At 37.2% G+C, this 22,165-nt stretch overlaps 1 protein-coding gene across 4 annotated transcripts in view; it reads right to left on the bottom strand.

Annotated features, from left to right (window-relative positions):
* Nucleotides 1-40: 40 nt before the first annotated feature.
* Nucleotides 41-22,165, bottom strand: part of TyrRS (Tyrosyl-tRNA synthetase) — a 151,951-nt gene continuing 129,826 nt past the window's right edge. For all 4 annotated transcript variants that reach the window (XM_067135701.2, XM_067135700.2, XM_067135702.2 and 1 more), the window contains 3 exons: nt 12,195-12,345; nt 9,155-9,293; nt 41-3,352 (listed from right to left, as the gene is read on the bottom strand). In XM_067135701.2, the coding sequence (XP_066991802.1) occupies nt 3,242-3,352; nt 9,155-9,293; nt 12,195-12,345 (401 nt within the window). In that variant the 3' untranslated portion in view covers nt 41-3,241. The remainder of the gene's footprint in view (nt 3,353-9,154; nt 9,294-12,194; nt 12,346-22,165) is intronic.

Below are 22,165 nucleotides of genomic sequence, written 5' to 3'. Positions count from 1 at the left end.
CATATTTCAAGTGAACAAAAGTAAATTAAAAAGACAAAGGTGACAAAGTTTATAAACATCGTTTATTAATTAGAGGAATTCAACTCTGTTTACAGAAACAAGCAGATTAAATGCTGACAGATGTACCAATAATGATGACTCTCTTTCACTTGAACTATAATAATCAACCACAATGCAACTGCAAAATGTTTTTCATGTCTGCATGAACAAGATAATTAGGTTAGCACATTGAAGTCACCGTGTGTAGAAACTATGGGCATGTTATTTCATTGCTGCTGAAGGAGCTTGGAAAATCTACGGGCGCATGATTTCACTGGAGCTGAAAATAGTAATCACCGTTTCAGCGAGCTGCGACTTCATCGAAATACAGCCGGATGCTTTCAATGCACTGATAATAAAGTCGTGTTCTACACAACCTGAGGCTGTGTCATCGTTCACTCTTTGCTGTGAAATGAGCAGCAAACTACTTGCGTGCGGACAGGAAGAGTGTATGTTCGAGAGGTAGGCTTGTTTATGTCATTCTTGTGAATATTTAGCACGTCTAATTAAACCAAACCAAACCCCATGGCGCAACAGCCTCGAAGGGCCATGGCCTACCAAGTGACCTTCACTCAGCTCAAGGGCCTGTAGATTACGAGGTGTTGTGTGGTCAGCACGACGGATCCTCTCGGCCATTATTCTTGGCTTTCCAGACCAGATGTCTAATTAAAGTGTACGAAATTTAGGTGAGTCCATACTGGATGTTGCTATGGAAGAGACTGGTTCTGAAATTGAGGACGAGGATAACAATTATACACCAAGTGAACACAATGATTCTGAAACTTAGGTAATGAGCTAATTTCAAATTGGTGTGAAGTGGGTTCTGTAATATAGGATGCCGCTCCCTAAAAACTTGAGTTTTTTCCCGTGTACAGATGCCAAAATGCAGCAACTCGATGCGAGCCGCTGTCAAGTGACGAATGTTGGGAAAGCAAATTACTAGTTGTAAACAAGGATACCCGTGTCAATTGACTTAACAGATTAGAATCTGTATCGGTATGTTTTACTAGACATGCCTTCGATATTTGTCAAAATTTCAAAATATTGATCTAACTGGCATCCATCACCTCATCCAAATTTTTGTCTGTTTGTAGAACTTATTATCTTCATAAATATATATTTAAGAATTGCTGTACTAGTATGATAATTAAAACTCATTTTTCTGTAAAGGAAAGGGTGATATTTCTAAATATTACAGAAGTTTTTACAATCATTGCTTTCATAGCATTGGAAAAATTTCAAAAACTATCATAAATCCTGTGATTTTTGGAGAGTAGCACATTCAAATATGGCCATCTTCAATGTGTTAACCAATATGCGTTGACACTTGAGTTTACTAGTTTGATTCCATTTCCAAAACAGATTTTTTTTAAAATAACCCAGCTCACACAGGAATTTTCTATCATTGTTCTTCCTCTACTTTGCATTTACTGTGCACAAAAGAAGTATCCACAAACTTTCCTCTGACAACCTCCTACATTGTACAACGGCACGAGTGTACGCAGCAAAATATCCGAAAAATTTACAAGTTTTAACAATGAAGAAGAAAGAAAATAACTTTGGAAACAATCTGGGTCTCTTGTAACATGCCTATAACACTCAATGGTTGTAATATGGGTTAGCTGTGATGTTATAGAAAGTAAATGAATAAATATTTTCAAAATTATTTTACAATCTGCTTTATGCTCCATGGACACAGATATGTCTTATAGTGACAATGGGGTAGGGAAGAGCTAGGAGTGGGAAGGAAGCAACCGAGGTCTTAATTAAGATACAGCCCCAGCATCTGTCTGGTATGAAAATGGGAAACCATGGAAAACCATCTTCAGGGCTGCCGACAGTGGGATTTGAACCAACTATCTCCCGAACGTAAGTCGACAGCTACGTGACCCAAGCCTCGTGGCCACTTGCTCGGTAAATGAATGAATAGAAAATTATCATCAAATCTGGTAATGGAATATACAGGCTTATGGCCAAACAGTGCAATACTCTGAGTGCTGAAATACACACTTGTATTGCCCTATAACATTTGCTTTAGTTGTATCTTTAATATTTGTAACAAAAAATGTTGCTTGCAATACTAATAAATAAAAATCATGTCATTCCTTGGTATACTGGTATTAACTCCAACACTCTCGGGACAGTCCAGCACAAGAAGAATACTAACGTTATTGGTTTTACATCCCTCCGACTACTTTTATGGTTTGCAGTGATGCCTTGGTGCCAGAATCTTGTCCTGCAGGAATTATCGTATGTGCTGGTAAATGTGACATGAGGCTGTCGTATTTGAGTATCTTCAAATACCCCTGGACTGAGTCAGGACTGAACCCATCAACTTGGGCTCAGAAAGCCAGTGCTCTATCATTCCAACAACTCAGCCTGGCCCAGCACATGAAGGGGTGGATGTTATTAACAACATGGTCTCCTCCAACATACATACATACAACATACATAAATAAATGCTCACATGGAGTGAACTTCCAAACACAGACCACTTGCTCTGCAGCCACTTTGTGATTTAACACACATACTGCCTTAATATCAATATATATATATACACTGTATATGTTCTTTTAAAATAAAACCTGTGGCATATACATCCCATTAAGGGTCTTGCCCTGCCCTCTGCCCAGCTAGCTGATCTGCAGATACTGGAGTGTCACGTAGTCAGCATGACTACATCTTCAGCTGTATTACTTGGTATTCATGACCGGGTTCATTATCTCTTATTCGAGACACCTCCTCAGTTGGTATTTCGAAACTAAGTAAACCCTGTTCCACCACTCGGTCCAAAATTCAAATTCTTGGATTGGCCAAGAAAGGAACCCAAAGTTTTCAGGAAACAGGTAGATAAGCTTCTTTTACACTGTGAGACTGAATCACTCTACATATATCAATGCAGTAATTGAACAGAGCAAGATCAGAGGCAGCCTTTAAAATGCCCTACATTAAATTTACATGTAATTTATTCATTTATTGTGTTAGCAGATGCTTACACTAGGGGAGATGGAATATCAGAAATGAAAATTCTACACAGAATACATCAATATTCCTTAAACACAAGAGCACCAGATTCATGAAACTTGAGTACAGAACTGTTTAATCAATAAACGGAGTATTAACCAAGTCCGAGAAAATAGAACACAACCATACTGAATCTCCTCTAACTAAAATAATTCTTTCAATTATTAAACCACTATGATTATCTGATAGGACAGTTCGCCAATGACTTGCATATGACTTTACCACAGGAAGTGAGCAGCAGGTTTCCTTGCCACTGAGCTTCACAATCTGCATTTGTTTTTAGATCCACCTAGAAGATTAAGCATAACATACAATTAGGAAGGAAGAAGACAACTCATCACTGGGAAGATCACACAAAACAAATGCAAACTGATGACATCACATTTACATAAATAAACTGTCACTACCAATGGATACAAAGAGTTCACAGACCAGTATTCCTTTATCCATGCTGCATATTAGGTACTGAAGACCAGTAAAGGGAAACTTTTCTACAGTGCCAGTAGTACATTAATGATCAAATGCATACCCATCTCCAAGAATTACTACAGCATTGGAGGATTTTATTATAAAGAATGCCATAAGTATGGACTGTTTTCTTTTGCTTGAGTGTAGCCTACAATCTCATTCTAACCTTCATTGTCAAAGCTGCACTTTCCCAATTTTACATGATTTTAATTCTCATATACAACTACAAACTGCATTATACAAGTTAAGGAAGGATTATCTCCTTCCAAGTGCCAAGAAATAACTGGTAAAAATGTAGTTGACCATCTCACAACCTTCATCACAATAGTGTAAGCCAGAGCAATCAAAACAGTGCTCCTGGTGCAACAGCGTGTCAGCTATACACAAGACTATTTCAGTACTATCAATAGATACAAAGAGTTCATGGGCCAGTATTCCTTTTCATATGTTAGATATAAGGTACTGAAGACTAGTAAAGGAAACTTTTCTACAGAGCAAGTAATGCAAATAATGATTCAAATGCATACCCTTCTCCATGAACTACCATGGTGTTGGAGGATTTTATTATAAAGGATGCCAAAACTATTGCTTGCAAGCTACACTCAAGTGAAAGAAAACAATCTCATTCTAATCTTTATTGTCAAGGCTGCTATTCCTCACAATCATGAAAGAGTTGTACAGGTCAGTCCAACTCTCTCCCTCATTTTTTTCATTTACCAGTGATCTGCATCTAGGGCTGTCGCCCACGTGACAGATTCTCTATTAATTGTTCACCTAGTCTTTTCTTAAATTATTTCAAAAAAACTTGAAAATTTATCAAACATTTCCCTGGAAAATTATTCCAATCCCTAATTCCTCTTCCTAAAAACAAATACTTCTCCTAATTTATCATCCTGAATTCCAACTTTATCTTCATACTATGATCTCTCTTTATTATTAAAAACTCCATGGAAACTTATTCATCTACCCAGGTCATCCCACATCATTTCTCCAGACAGCTCGGAACATACCTCTAACATTAAATCAATAAAAATAAACTTCCGTCTGTTTGATACTACATGCATTTGCTTTCTAAGCAAATTAATTATTTTTAGAACATGTTTCATTCCTTAGGAACATCTTCAGCTACATAAGACTGCTTAGGTGAAATTACATAGAATTTTCTTCTTCTTATCAAAAAACCATCTTAGCCCTAGCCAAGCATTACACGTCTTTATCCGGAACCTGTCTACCCCCATGAGAGCGATAGACGTGTTTATCCAGAATTTTGAGTTACACGCTTTTGGAACCGTATGTTTCCTCTTAGGGTTGAAATAATAGCCGATAGATGCCAGGAGTGTGCCTGTGTTGTCTGTAAGGCCCAAAAAGTAAGAAAAGAGACTATTTATCATTGTAAAATTTGCACAGCAAAGCCATTCTTACACCCTGATACATGCTTTGAATGTATCACACAAATGAAAGTTTCTGAACTGTCAGGGAAGACTCAACATCATGTGTATAAAATTGTATCATAAATTCTAGTTAGATTGTTACTGCACATGTTTATTAGTGAATTTGCCAGTTCAATTTTTAAAGCAGTAGCCATAGCGAATTATGAAGTAGGGTAGAAAGTGAACTACAGCTCAGTTGTTTAGTGATCTTAATCGAGACTACTTTGTGTTGGGCCTTGTGCCATTTTTGCACTATAACCAGCAGTTAAGGATTTATTTTTTCGAGATTATATGGATACCTACAAACTGACCTCCTGAAATCAAGTATGATGACTTAAAAAACCTTACACTACTTACATATTTGCATTTTCATGTGTGTTAAGAATAAACTTTTTTTTTTTTACAAAAAAATAGTTAGGCTCACAAGCAAAATCTTTTCCACTTGAAAAGGGTTAAAATAGCATAACAAAAGTACTATTTTAAGATGGTTTTTTGATAAGAAGAAAATTCTATGTAACTTGACCTAAGCAGCGTTATGCAGTTGAAGATGTTCCTAAGGAATGAAACATGTTCTACAAATAATGAATTTGCTTAAAGCAAATACATACAGTAGAAGTCCATCATAGCAACTACGACATATAACGAGAACCTTGTTATAACGGCAATTTCTCTCTGCCCCTTCAAAATTCCTATATTTAACTGTGTATTATCCTTTGGTTACAGCGAGAGTCCTATCACTGACGCATCCGTTATTACGAGCGATTAAGTGTGCACGATTTTTTCTGTTACTGATATTTATGCACCTCAGCGATTATGTTATGTGCGATCGATCACCTTCGGTATTGTTTGCTCGCTATGTCCATTAGCAAGCTCTCTCGCCGACATTCGAAGGAGATGTCAGAGTTGATTAGTAATATTCATCGACTGCTGTTCTGTAAAGAAAATTCAAAATAAAGGAGAACATGTTTTCATAATAAATGTATAAATAACGTGTCCGATAACAGTAGTTAACTTGTTAAAAATAAAGGCTGAATAAACAATCTTTTAATTTTAATGCTAAATACTGCAATTAAGTAAGAATGCAGTAAGAAGATATGGCAGAGTGCATCATTGATTTCAGAGGTTAGTTAACATTTTCTCACGTCTGGTTAAATTACGGAAATGCTATTATCATGTAAATTTATAGCGAGGTTATAATTTCTCTACAAGCGCTTGAAGTATGTTTTCGTCATATGTATAGTACGGTTAAGTTAGGTTATGTTATGCTGTTTGAATAAGAAAACTGAAACGTTTGTCGCAAAATGCGATCGATTTTTTGGTACGGTATAGTTTTCTCACTATGCGCATTTGCGAGCTCTCTAATCAAAATTTGAAGGCGATGATGGAGGTGTGGAGCTGATAACTGTTGACTGCTGTTCTCTCTTTAAAAAGAAAATTTAAAAAAAAATGAAAGAGGATAACCCATTTTCGTTATAAATGCGTAAATAACGTGGCTGATAGCACTTGTTAACTCATTAAAAATAAAATCTGAAGTAAATGATCTCTTAATTTTAATGTTAGGTCTATATACTGAAATTAAGTAAGTCATACACCTCAAGATAAGCCAGAGTGCATCAATGATTTCAGAGGATAGTTTATACTTTCTCGTGTCTAGTTAAATTTTGGAAAGGCTATTCCCATGTACATTTTTAGCGAGGAGGTTATCATTTTGCTACATGTGTTTTGAATGTTTTCATGATACATATACGGTTAGGTTAGTTAACGCTGTTTAAAGAAGAATACTGAAATGTTTGCCACAGAAGCCTCTGGAGTGATACTGTATTTCTCCGAATCCAAGATGACGGTTTTTTCTCAGAATCTCATGTGAAAAATCAAGAGTCGTCTTGCATTCGCGACTTAACAGTAATGAACACCACTGGCAACTACCGCGGTAACCACGCTGCATTTTTTTCACCCCCGCGCGTTTGCACAGACAAAACTTGTTGACAATAACTGACTGCCTCTTTATTTTACATCGCTAGCTGCAGCAACCGGTTGTACAGTGCCTCTGTGTAACGTCACTGGATATAGGGAAATAGTGAAGAGAGAACGACTTTCTATTAGCCTCTACAAAAACGTTTCTCAAATTGACAGTATGACATTAAAACATGCAAGCCTTTGAATTCTAACAGTTGGGTCCACGAGAGTTGAGCGGCGAAAGCAGTAACAACGAAGTACGCTGCGTTGTTATAGTTATATCAAACTGTGGCATTTCACACTTTCATACAGGCTGAATATTTAATCAACTATGTTGGCCTAATGCAATTCAATAAACCTTGACCCGTTCCTAAGCTCGTACTAATAATTCCGGCATTTAAGACAGAACACGTCATTGCTAATAAATATGAAACTTCATATTCACTAAACTGACAATAACCTCAACAAATGCACATATTATAGTTGGGCCCATGAGAGTTGAAGTCTGGCGTTTAGCGCAAAAAGTTGAATAACGCTGCTCGAAAATGGTCTGTTGCTATGGTAATGATAACAGAGATGGCACATTTAAGGATGCTATCATTGTTAGTTTATTTTTTGTAAGTTTGTAAGTTTTTGTAAGTTTTTTTGTAAGTGGCTGGTTGAACGGTTCTATTCTCTATTTAATATGTGCATTTGTTGAGTTTATTGTCAGTTTAGTGAATATGAAGTCTCATATTTATCAGCAATGACGTGTCCTGTCTTAAATGCAGGAATTATTAGTACGAGCTTAGGAACGGGTCAAGGTTTATTGAATTCCATTAGGCCAACATAGTTGATTAAATATTCAGCCTGTATGAAAGGGTAATATGCTTCAGTTCGATATAAGTATGACAAAGCAGCGTACTTCCTACTTACTGCTTTCGCCGCTCAAATGTCAGACTTCAACTCTCGTGGGCCCAACTGTAAATAGAGAAGAGAATAGAATAGGATGCCAATTTTAAGTTAATGGTTATTAAACCCGCAGATATAAAGAATAATTGTGCAGCCGCAAAAAAAGGCATAACTAAAGCCACTATTTCACTATGGCATGAAGACAAAGATAGTCTAAAAAGGCGTACTGTACAAGAAAGGCATTTATATGATTTTACGAAGTACTTTTTAAGCCTGATTTAAAAATTCTGAAAGAAAAAAGTGGGGGTCATATTGCATTCACAGTTGTCTTGGATGAAATTAAACATATACATTCACGTAGTATCGGATGTTTAAAAATAACAAACAAGCAAGCCAAAGTGTGGATATCATCTGCAAAAACACAAGTTTTGAACAAAGTGATTGCCGTTTCATACCGACTTTAATGTGTATGGGGGTTTCCCCAGCTTTTACAAAAAATCGGATATAACGACAATCCAATATAGCGAGTAAATTTTTCACTGTTATGAATCCTCGCTATAGCGGACTTCTACTGTAGTATCAAATGGGTGGAAATTTACTTTTATTGACTTAATGTAAATAAGTTTTGATATGGGAAATGAAGCTTATTTCTTGCAAACATACCAATAAATCCAGCAGGTCATCTCCTTACCCCACGTCTTCCCAGCCCATAGGTTGTAACCTTTGCATAAAACTGCTCGTTTGATAAAAATGTTGATTCCCATAGGGAACCTGAAATATTTTTTCTGAATGAGTAAATTTATAATACCAATATAGTTGGTCCGTTGGAAAATTTATAATGTCCAATAACGGATCAACTATATTGGTATTATAAACTGCTCATCTGTCGGAAGCCACACAGAACAAATCATGCTGCTTTCCTTTTGATCTTTTTCAGTTCTTGAATCAAGTAATCCTGGCAAGGGTCTCATACACTGGAACCATACTCTAATTGAGGTCTAACCAGTGACTTATACACCCTTTCCTTGAAGACTTTACTACACCTCCTAAATAACCTTATAGCCATATGAAGAAATCTGTAACCCTTCTTTACAACCCCATTAATATGATTACCCCAATGGAGATCTTTCCTTATATTAACACCTGGATACTTGCAGTGATCCCATGCATTATCCTTGATTTGTTCTTATTTCCAGGTAATCCATGTTTTTTATAATTTGAGGTAGAATCAGACCCAATTAGCTCTAATTTTATCAGAGCTCTGTTGTTTTACAGCACTTACACATGTTGGTGATCATACGATTTAACAGTCAAATTACCATTTTCAAAGAATGATAGGTTCTCACCTGCAGCTTTTCCCACACTTTTTTCTTGGGATTAAGAACATCATCTGGGGTTCCTGTTTCATAGCCATCTACCACCACACGATCACCAGGTTTACTGCCTTCAGGTGGAATAAGTGGCTCAACTGCTCTGGGTTCATCCCTAAGTTCAAACATAGAAGACAACAACAGATGGGTATAGAAAAGATAACATGAGTAAATGAGGATTGCTCTATTATGGCATCAAACTACATGATTATCAGCCATATTTTCTGGCAACTAGACTACTTTCTTATGTAAGATATTCTTTAATTACTAGACAAAGATTTCGGATTTTAATGCAAAGCTTCTTCTTTATGATTAAAGTTGTTGAAAAATACTACTACTCATCGCTCATCGTAATCATATGGCCTCGGCTACCATGTGTAAGCATTCTGATATGCATTTTTTTTTTTTGCAAGTTGCTTTACGTCACATCGACACAGATAGGTCTTATGGCGACGATGGACAGGTAAAGGCTAGGAGTGGGAAGGAAGCGTCTGTGGTCTTAATTAAGGTACAGCCCCAGATATTTTTTTAAATATATGACCCTGCATGCCAATCTCTTGGGCAATGTATGGCTGGATTTCAATTAATTTTGTTGAGAAAACTTCAAATGTGTTATGTGCAATATCATATAACAATGGAGTGTCAAATGAAAATAATGACATAATCAAGTGTGGAATGGAACATGATAGCCAGGTCATCAATATAAATTTCTCTAAGTTTTGTACAGCAAATTTCTCAGTGTGACCTTCGTGGTCCTTTATTCTGATCTTAATAATCTGCTTGGTGCTCCTATATGTATACTGAGTCTTCAGCCCGAAGGCTGGTTGGGTTCCCAACAAATCAAGCATCAGCTGTCAGAAATAGCCTAGGTGTGAAGGGGTTGTACAAGGAAAATCAGGACCGAGATACAGTAGTTCCCTGTTGCTTTCCTCACACAATCAGATAATGTTCTAAATACACCTTTCTAAAGGAACAACGAATGTGATGAACTATGGAGCTAGAGAGGGGGTACCATGGGTCCTTGGCTAGAGGGTTAAGCATATTTCCTAATGCAGATGAAGACTAGGTAAGAATGAATTGAAGACTAATAGCAACAAGTTTAGCAAACATAATATTACACAGCTAAACCAACATGACATTAAATAGCAACTGCAAAATATAGAGCAATTAGAGAAAGTATTGTTTTTCTTGTAAAACCTTCTCTCAGCATTCTAATAAATCTATATAGAAGTTTGGTTTTGACTCACTACTGTATATTTGCATTTCAGCAGCTGACACAATCTAATATTATTTTACTGTTATTACATTAAATCACTGAACCACAGAAGTACTGGGTGGTTATAATTAAACTGACGGTGTTCAGAATGGTACAGCGCGGGCTGTCGTGACCGTAGGAGTCTTAAACTTCATAAATGCTAATTAAACACAATGCGCCTGCGACTTATGGAAAACAAATAACTGGTTCCGATTTTTGCCACTGTGTGAAAATATGGCATTTTAAGTAGTCTGAACATGCAATTTTCCATAATTCTAACATTGGTATGTTCTTCCGGAGTCACTGAGTAACCGCTGTGTTAGTTCCCTGGTTGTTGCTTGGCGATGCATGTTGATGATTCCTTTTGTGAAGGGAATGTTTGTCGATAATTAAGAAGGTTGAAAACTTCCATGTGAAACCCGGTGGCTACTGAGAAAAGAGTCTGTGCACTGCTAGTGAAGTTATTTTACCAGAATGGCAGCAACAGCAATGCTGCATTGTGGGAATATTGCTGGCCGAAATAGCTGAGAAGAGGTCACATGTCAATTAAGAAATTTGAGGAAACAAGTGAATTACTGTCAACCAAAATATGACGTGCACTCGAGTTTGGAGGCTGTTAACGCATTAATCCTTAGTGCAATGGTTAGCACTATTAGCAGCCATCCTAGGAGACCCTAGTGCTATTTGCTGGTACTGTCAGGAATTTAAGAATGGCAGGAGGGTTAGTATGTGATTAAAATGGTACCTGCAGATCATTTCCATTGGAGGTGTACCTGAAAGGAGCAAGGACAAGAGTTTAATATACCAAAAGGTCTACAGAAAATCCAATAACACATCCTTGTCTCATTTCACATTAGGTCGTGTAGATTTGGAATTTTTTACTTATATGTTAATATTTTTTATTGCAGGTGGAATGCAAAAAGAGCCAGTTTAGGAAATTGTTTCTCAAAAGCACGTTATCTGATCAAATCCAAATTTTAACACAATATACATTGTTTATGAGTTTCAGAATTTTATGTTTCCAATAAAAATAAAAAACTGTTACCAAATTTGCAAGGTAACTTTTGCTTGGCTTGGGGTGGTTGGGAAATTTGAAAATCTTTGATTGTTCTTATTGCACTTTCTGCACTTTTGGCTACTTTCCGTGCAACTACAGGCATCTATAATTCATACAGTACATTAATCCAATGAATAAAGCACTTGCACAGGGGAGCCAACATAGATTTCTCCCGGTCTTTGAATCATGCTCTTTTTTTTCTTTCATTGTGTGAGGTTATGTCTGTCAGTGAGTCATCCAAGTGCATTATTTGAATAATGTAAATACACACTGGTGGATACATTTTGGAAATAGCTTCTTTCCATGGCATTTGAAAAGTTTAAACTGTGAATCAGGGTTAAATGTGTGCAGTAACGGGCCTTAGAATATTTTGTGACGCGGCAAAGGTTGGCATTTCTGAATTACGAGTTGACGGTTAATTCAAAATCACGTAATTCGAAGTTCGATAGTTGTGTTCCAATGACTTTGAATTAATGAGGTTTTACTGTATACTAAAAACAAAGACAACAAGAGTTGTGCATGTATTTTGCTCTATTTTTATGGAAAGTGAATATCCATAAAAAAAAAATAGGAATTGGAGAATCCATGAATCATATTATAAGCTTACCAAACAAATTAATACAGCACTAACCCATGAGGATACAGAATACACATTACAAAATATACAAAATTTCTTCAGTTTATCTGTAGAATAAAAACCTTACCTTGAAGAACAGAGAACCATTCCAGCAGATTCTATCCCTCTCATTTTGGCAGGTTTCAAATTACACAATACCACTACAAGGCGATCTTGCATTTCATTTTCAGGTACAAATTGCACCAAGCCGCTAACTATAGTACGTGGTGCAGCTTCGCCTGCAACAGATCATGCATTTCCTCAATTCTGACTATATAATAGAGATTGATGCAACAATCGAGATCTGTTTAAGGTGATTTGATACTATATATAACATGACCAGACTAGAGGTGTACAAAAATACGTATAAATATTGATTTTATATTAATTGTGGCAAGATATACATGCAAGTTAAAATGATATCCATACAAAAATATATGCTCTCGCAAGAAAGAGGGTTTTACATTTAAAATAATCTATTCAGATCAAGTGAATACTTAAAAACAGGAAATAGTATTAAATAATGAATTAGTCCTGACTTGGACTAACTCTTTGAAAGAGCTATGAAATATTGTTTGGAACATTTTCTTCACATTTCTTAAGAAATATACATAATTCTTCCCAAGCTCTCGCGGAAACCCCTGCTATAGAGCATACAAAGATTTTACCACAGATAAAAGGCATATGTTTGAGGCTAAGATTTGTGGATGATACGTTCGCAATTATTGACAAGGACATCACCAGTAGTGATGAGATTTTAGATCATTTAAATAAAATTGACCCTAACGTTAAATTTACTAAAGAAGACGAGATGAATAATTCCCTAAACTTTTTAGACATAACGGTCACACGTTTTCATAATGCATTTGATTTGTGTATCTTTAGAAAACCTACACACTCTCCCACTACCATTAAGAAAATTAAGAATACCTCCCTACACCCTAAGGCCCCAAAACAAGCCTCATTCTATAGCTCGGTTTATAGAGCTCTGAAAATTCCCCTTTCTTCTAACAACTTAAAGGCTGAATTGAATTATATAAGAAATCTTGCCAAAGTTAACGATTTCAAAATTGACATGGTCAATCATCTAATCAACAAAGTAAAAACTAAATTATCCACAAACCTCATCCCAGACAAGCCTTAAAAAAAAAAAAAAAAAAAAAATCAAATTCGCTACATTCACTTTTAATAATGCCGCGATCCACCAGGTCACCAATAGCCCTAAGAAGCACAGTATTAATATAGCTCACGATGGTCAACACCAATCAAAATATATTTCTTAACCACAATAAGGTCAGTTACAATAGCAACATTTACTCAAGATCTGGTGTATATAGATTAACATGTTCACAGTGTGGATTTTCATATGTTGGACAGACTGGGAGAAGCTTTTCTGTGAGATACATGCAACACTGCAACGCCTTTAAACACAACAAGTACTCGAGCATGAGCCAGCACATGACTGAGACATGACTGAGACAGGACACCACTTTACAACTATAGAAAAGGTTCTTACTGTTATTAAATATATCAGTGAAGGAAAGTTAATGAACGAAATAGAAAATTTACACATCCTTTTGGACAAAACCTATAATAACAATTATAATTTAAATGAGGTAACAGAAAATAAAAATCCTTTATACGAATTAACACCCAAATGAATTGACATCATGTATTCACAGCAGAATAAAATCCCAAATCTTTTTAAATCCCCTCATCCAAATATTTCATCCACCAAACCAAACGTCAGGTCTACCCACAGTACCCTTATTAACGCCCCTCTAGTAACGACACAGGCCCTTAAAGATCAACGTAACCCTCCTCCCCCCCTCTAAACCCCACCCCTCCTTTACCACACAAATATAACACCAGGAATAGAAATGTTAGTCAGGCAGGAGCTACCGGAACAGTCAGATCTACTTAGCACTACCTTGACAAGTAAGTTGCTTCTCATTTGACATATTAACTACTTGAAATTTCTTGTCAATACGCGTGCTTCAAAATACTAATTTTAACTTCTCTTTCAACTCATTACAGACAATATCCCTCTCAGAGGTTAATAATCACATCTACAAGTAAGAATATTCACACACGACTGTTCGTAATGTCAAGACACAGTTCAACATTAAGCAACAGCCTAAATCTGGAAAGTGACACCGCTTTACGCTACAGAAAACATACAACATTTTTCAAATTTACAACATCACAACACTCAACTTATGTAATTTATTTTTAAATATCCAGCTGTTGTTTATAACTAATGGACATTGTTTTTATCAAGTTCAGATACAGAAGATTTGGGATTAATGTACCCAAAAAAGATTACAATCTTTACTCAAGACTGTTACTATCTCAATGAACTTAAAATTCTTAAATTTCATTTAAACATTTTTTTTAAGTTTTCATTTTCAATTTCACGAGTATAGACATATCAAATCTCAATACTCTTAGTGTGTAATGTGACATTTTTTAAATATTATAATTGTAACATGTTAACTTAAGAATTTTTAATGTGTAATGTAATTTTCAGTGTAATACTTGTATGAAGACAATGTTTCAGACATTTGACCTTAAGGTTACCTACAGGCTGATGATGCCCTTAACAAGGGGCAAAACATGTCCCTGAGAAGTGTATATAGTATTACGTAGATTTCACTCACTTGGCACGTGGCTTGTATTGAGTAGGTGGTGATAACAGAATAAATTATTTTTGTGATAAACTGCTTACAGATTTATAGTTCTCAAAATTATAAGCTGTTGTTATTTTAATACCTCTAGCTCGGATGTGGTGTATATATTGTATAATTTTATTATAAAAGACAAAACAAAAAGTGTATCATAAATACTTTGCTGGGTTTCTAAAGAGGGAACCAAAATCTTTGCAAAACTTTACATTTCCGGACAGTTTCTCTCTCACATCACATAAATCCTTAAGAATATTTTATCTCTTATTCTGGACATGAAAGAATCAAGAGAGATTGATCGGCACACTATGGGCAGAAGTATTCAGTCAGCAGTATGTAAAGATTGTTGGTTACAAGGATAATGTCCAGTTAGGGGATGTGAGTAATACTAAAGAAGTATTAAAATTAACCTATGATAACAATGACATTAACAGTAAGATACAAAAGTTGAAAACTAGAAAAGCAGCTGGAATTGATAAGATTTCTGGGGATATACTAAAGGCAATGCGTTGGGATATAGTACCATATCTGAAACACTTATATGATTATTGTTTGGTTAAAGGAGCTATACCAAATGAATGGAGAGTTGCTATAGTAGCCCCTGTGAATAAAGGAAAGGGTGATAGACATAAAGCTGAAAATTACAGGCCAGTCAGTTTGACATGCATTATATGTAAGCTGTGGGAAAGCATTCTTTCTGATTATATTAGACATGTTTGCAAAATTAATAACTGGTTTAACAGAAGGCATTTTGGGTTTAGGAAAGGTTATTCGACTGAAGCTCAGCTTATAGGATTTCAGCAAGATATAGCAGATATCCTCGATTCAGGAGGCCAATTGGACTGTATTGCGATTGACCTATCTAAGGCATTTGATAGGGTAGATCATGGAAGAATACTGGCAAAAATGAGTGCAATTGGACTAGAAAAAAGAGTGACTGAATGGGTGGCTATATTTCTAGAAAACAGAACTCAGAGAATTAGAGTAGGCGAAGCTTTATCTGACCCTGTAATAATTAAAAGGGGAATTCCTCAAAGCAGTATTACTGGACCTTTATGTTTTCTTATATATATCAATGATATGTGTAAAGAAGTCGAATAAGAGATAAGGCTGTTTGCAGATGATGTTATTCTGTACAGAGTTATAAATAAGTTACAAGATTGTGAGCGGTTGCAGGGTGACCTCGACAGTGTTGTGAGATGGATGGTGGGCAATGGTATGATGATAAATGGGGTTAAAAGTCAGGTTGTGAGTTTCACAAATAGGAAAAGTCCTCTCAGTTTTAATTACTGCGTTGATGGTGTGAAAGTTCCTTTTGGGGATCATTGTAAGTACCTAGGTGTTAATATAAATATGATTGTTAATAAAGGGTACATATCTCTGCACATGGTTATTAGGGTATTTAGGGGTTGTAGTAAGGATGTAAAGGAGAGGGAATATAAGTCTCCGGTAAGAACCCAACTAGAGTATGGTTCCAGTATATGGGATCCTCACCAGGATTACTTGATCCAAGAACTGGAAAAAAACCAAAGAAAAGCAGCTCGATTTTTTTCTGGGTGATTTCCGACAAAAGAGTAGCGTTACAAAAATGATGCAAAGTTTGGGCTGGGAAGATTTGAGAGAAAGGATACGAGCTGCTCGATTAAGTGGTATGTTCCGAGCTGTCAGTGGAGAGATGGCGTGGGAGGACATCAGTAGACGAATAAGTTTGAGTGGTGTCTTTAAAAGTAGGAAAGATCACAATATGAAGATAAAGTTGGAATTCAAGAGGACAAATTGGGGGAAATATTCGTTTATAGGAAGGGGAGTTAGGGACTGGAATAACTTACCAAGGGAAATGTTCAATCATTTTCCAATTTCTTTGCGATCATTTAAGAAAAAGCTAGGAAAACTACAAATAGGGGATCTGCCACCTGGGCGACTGCCCTAAATGCAGATCAGTAGTGAATGATTGATTGATTGACTACTGACGAACTCAGAGTAAGGATTAACTCTACCTAGATAAGTGGCAAATGGCAGGTACTATCTGCAATTACCGACCGCTCATCTGATTACACTCTACGTTACAGAACACTGACCACCTATGGAAGAAGGAGAATGCTGACTAACTACGATAAAGACAACGATGCACAAAATTTTCTTATCATATCCTACGTCGTCCCATCTTAAGCGATGGGTCAGCGAACGAAGTTTCTCCACCAGTTCCGGTCTCTGAATCTCTCCCTTTCTTCGATGCTTTCCAAACTATGTCCTGTTCAATGTCAGTTTTCCCCATGTCCTTGTACACTGGTCTAGGTCACCCTCTTGGTCTTTTGTCTCCAAGTTTTAAATTATACGTTTGTTTCGGTAATCTCAAATTTTTAGGTGCCTAAAATAGGTCCTCAAATGTGAAAAAATATGTTTTTTTCCAAGTTGCTTTATGACGCACCGACCCAGATATGTCTTACAGTGACGGTGGGAAAAGAAAGGGTTTGGAGTGGGAAGGGAACGTCCGTGGCCTTAATTAAGGTACAGCCCCAGCATTTTCCTGGTGTGAAAATGGGAAACCACAGAAATCCATCTTCAGGGCTGCTGACAGTGGGATTCGAGCCCACTATCTCCGGAATACTGAATACTGGTTGCACTTAAGCGACTGCAGCTATCATGCTCGGTAAAATAGGTTCTAGAATATGTTCTAGGCAGCTTCAATTTTGCGTATTTTAACAGACTCTCAAACGTTAAAAAATAGGTTCTAAAAATATATTTTAGGCAGGTTCAATTTTACTTATTTTAATAGACATTTACCAATTAAAATGCCATTTTTTATTTTACTAAATTGGTAAGTCTTTAGGGGCAAATATACAACAAATTTCACTCACCTCTTTGATACAAACGTCACAGAATACAATTTTACCATCCAATGTGAAGTGGGGAATCTCCTGGAACATTTTAATTAAAGACGACTTGGAAGCTGACGCTATCGTGTTTTCGGCACGTCAATGAACACTCGTGGCACAAACTACAGGCGTTGAGTACTGCAGGGGGTCCTTAAGGACTTCTGGGGAGTAAGGTTTACAGCTTCCTGATTTTAAGATTTTGTTTGAAAAGTATTTCAAGAATATACTGTTCAAGATACTTAAAACGAATCGGCAAATATATTAGCTTCTTGGATTAAAATGAAAGCATTTTAATCGATTTAGGGATAAGAAATATGAATTATAGGAATATAAGCATTTAGGCAATTTTAGGCACTGTAGAACCACCGTTTTTAACCTTATAAATGCAAAAATCATGTAAATACAACTTCGTTTTAAGTTTTCTCTTAAGGAACAAAACAGGTTTTGGCTTCAAATCCGACGTCCAGTAATCTGTTAGCATCCATGTGTCGCTATCTCAACTGCTGCGATGCTATTGTTGTCTTATATTCTTACAACTTGAGCCTGCTTTTGGATTTCCTCATTATGGACTCTTTCCCTCCATGTCTTATCAATCATGCTACAAACAATTCTCGTTTCTGCTGCCTGATTCTGCTGATATTTTTATGTTTACCAAGGTTGGAACTTTAATACTATGCATCCACTGGTAGTAATATTACTACCACGTGGTGTGCGCCTGAGTGCCGTTGTTAGTTATACTACTACCACAAAATTTGAAATTCAGTCACTCAAAAGCTATTCACACTATTGAATGAGTTGTTGCCTTAACATGTTGTAGATTTCCTTTACTATCAATAGGTGGTGTTATCGATCGAAAGTGATTGATGGTGCAACCTAGGGACAATGTTTTGTAGCCATGTGCCCTCAGCTAGATTATTACCCAATTGCTGAAATATGTATTCCTTGCGTGCTCCAGTTAGATAAGCTCAAATTTATGCACGTTTTCTAGTGATAATGAAAGTGTAGTGAGTCAACAGTTTGCAATCATCTCTCAAGTACTCAACTGATACTGTATATTGAGATATGGATCCCGGATCTAGGACAAGTAAAGGAAATCCTACGTATGCATACAGCCCACAGTTAAGTGAACAGATAATTACAGAACTTGTAAACAATTCAGATTCTGATTTGTATGAAAGTGATTGTGAAGAAGAAAATGAAAATACTGAAGCCCCTAGAATGATGAATTATCAGATTCATCACCAGAAGAACCAGTCAAAAAAGATGAAGGAGGTGAGAAGCATGGGAACACAATAGAAACAAAATATTGCTCCTGTGAACAGGTCCATTTTTTTCTGGCACACCAGAACTGAATGTTAATAACCTTGGTATTTCTGCAGAATCTTCACCTCTAATTTCCTTGGTTTATTTTTTGGCAGTTATGTACTGAATGTTATCCAAGTTGGAAGTAAGAGATATGCCCTACAGCAAATAAATCTAAAGAAGCAAGAAGGCCCTTTGAAACCTAAATCAGTGTACACGGGAAACCAGTGACATAGAATGAACTAAGGTTATTTTTTGCAATAGTGATTCATATGTGTTTGATTCGTAAATCTTTTTCTCCGAGACTATTGGAGCACAACATCGATTCTAAATGCTGACTATGTGAAGTCCACTGGAATATCGAGAGATCGATTTCTTGCTATTCTGACAATGTTGCATTTGAACGACAATGATAAGCAGAAACAAAGGCTACGATCCCCTGTTCAAAATCCCACCAATACTAGACTGCCTGAAAACAAGTTTTCGGAATAGTTATTAACCCAGGGCCATCCAAACAGCGCTCCCCGAGCGCTAGCGCTCTGGCCGTGCTCTCAGCCAGTGCTCCGAGCGCTATGGGGAAGGTACAGTAGTTTCGGTAGTGGTGGGAGGAGCTTGGCTGGCTGAGCGAGCAACCGATCCATCAGTCGCTAGTCTAGTCCAATGCGCTTTGTTGACAGAGTGTAACTAAATGTTTCACAGTTGTCATGACTGAACATCATACAAAAAAAAAAAAGGAGTGGTGAAGCAGCAGCCTTTAAAGAAGAATGGGAAATTTAATTTTTCTGTACAGCTTACAAAGGGCATGCCAAATGTTTAGTGTGCCACCGAAATTTAATGTGTTTAAAGCAACACAATTTGGAACGGCACTACAGTGCCAACCACAGGGATGATTACGGTGATTTGACAGGTGCCAGTTGGAAGAATTGAAAGAAAATTTCAAGCAGCACTATTTTGTAAGTATTATTGTTTTAATTTCAAAATGCTTGTTTACAAACGGGAATGAAGAAATGATTGAATTATCTGAAGAACACTAAAATTGTGACTTGCTGTATTCTCTGTCTGACAGGAGATTGAGGAGAGTGAGGTTGGTGGACCCATTTTACGAGCAAGCTACAAATGTTCGCTGCGAATTGCCAAGGCTGGGAAACCCTTCACGGAAGGGAATTTAATCAAGGAGTGCCTAAAGGACGCGGCGGCATGTATTTGTCCTATGGAGCTAGTTGAGAAATTTGACAAAGTCTCTCTTTCTCCTCAAACTGTGGCTCGCAAAATAGACGACATGGCCGTTGATATGGAACAGCAATTAATGGAGAAGGCAGCAAAGTTTGTATCCTCGATGAATCAACCGACATTGCGGACACAACTCAGCTCGTTATTTTCATTCGAGGGGTGGATGACGATCTTCGGGTCACCGAGGATTTCCTAAACTTGGTAGCCCTCAAAGACACAACTACCGGTTTCGATATTTTCCAAGCAGTGGAGGGTGTTTTTGAGTCAATGGGATTAAAATGGGAGCGGTTGATGAGTGTAACAACGGATGGAGCTCCTGCTTTACATGGTCTATGCACAGGGTTCCTCAGCTATGTAAAATTAAAAATGGCTGAGAGCGGTAGTACCCTAATGGCGGCGGTTCATTGCTTGATACATCAGGAGGCAATCTGTGCAAAAGTCGCCAAGCTTAAAGACATAATGGGAACAGTTGTGCGACTGGTAAATTTTCTTCGCTCCCATGGACTCACGCACCGTCAATTCAAAGAGTTCTTGGATGACATCGAAGCGGAGTATCAGGATATCCCGTACCACGCAGAAGTAAGATGGCTGAGCAAGGCGAAGGTGCTTCATCGTATTTTTTGCTTGCGGAACGCAATAGATACCCTTTGTGACATGAAAGGGCGGCCCGAAGTTCTTTTGCGTGATCCTAAGTTGGTGCGGACTTGGCAATTTTCAGCGACATTACTGCCCATCTGAATACTTTGAACACTTCGCTTCAAGGTGAAAAGCACAATATCTGCGATTTGGTGAAAAAAATTCAAGCGTTCAAAAGAAAATTAATTTTGTGGGAAAACCAGTTGCGTGCTAGGAACACAATACATTTTCCATTGCTTGAAACAGTGAAAGAAGGTGTCGACTTTGATGAGTACTTGCAGGTAATTCACCAATTACAAGAAGAGTTTGACAAAAGATTTTCAGAATTATCAGAACTGCAAGCCGTGTTAGATGTATTTGTTCGACCATTTTCTCTTAGTGCAGACAGTGCTCCACAGCTATTTCAATTAGAGTTCACTGAACTGCAGTGCAATGTTCGTCTTAAAGACCGCTTTCTAATGTCACGAAGTTTAGAAGAATTTTACAGTGGCTTTCCGCAAGAATAATACCCCCTTTTGTATAAACATGCATGTAAAGTTCTGTCAATATTTGGCTCAACGTACATTTGTGAGCGTTTCTTTTCGGTCCTTAAGCTTACCGAAAGTAAACATCGTGCAACGATGAGCGACAGAAACTTGCGCAATTGTTTAAGAATAGCTGTGTCCAGAAATATTGTGCCCAATTTGGAGAAGATTGTTTGCTCCAAAACTAAAAGCTCGTAAAAATGACTGAGCAAAAGTCACTCAACGTCTGTAGTATCTGTTCATTTTGGTAAAATTTTGTTGAATTTTCCTCCCAGATATGTTCAAATTTCAGTTTTAAATAAATCACATTATTCTTTACTTAGTACTTGATTTCATTTCCTGCATCTTCCATACATCGGAGTTCCTTTCGATTTATATATGGGGTATATTTGTTATGGCAAAACAGTACTATCATATGATATCAACAAACCCACAAAAGCCGTCGGCCGCATGACTGTACGTACGTATCTAGTCAGCGCGGTCCGAACATCGTCCGTCTGTCTCAGGTCTCCTCGCTGCCACACTGTAGTGGTGGCAGGGGAAGGAGCGCTAGTCTGACTGCCCAGTGCTTCCCAAGCGCGGGCGCGCTCTCGGAGCGCAATAGCTGGATGGCCATGTATTAACCTGACGAATCACTGGCAATCAACAAAGCAATATGTCCGTTTTGGGGATGTATATTTTTTGTGTGTTTATAAGAAGAAAGCCAAAGAAGTATGGAATCAAGATCTTTCAACTGTGTGAAGCAAGGAGTGGTTGTGTGTGCAACATGGAAGTGTATTCTGGAGCCCATGTCACAGTGGAAGATTA

This window comes from Anabrus simplex, chromosome 1, assembly GCF_040414725.1.
Source record: "Anabrus simplex isolate iqAnaSimp1 chromosome 1, ASM4041472v1, whole genome shotgun sequence".
In the NCBI taxonomy this organism is placed as follows: domain Eukaryota; kingdom Metazoa; phylum Arthropoda; class Insecta; order Orthoptera; family Tettigoniidae; genus Anabrus; species Anabrus simplex.
This window is presented reverse-complemented; position numbering and strand designations above follow the sequence as displayed.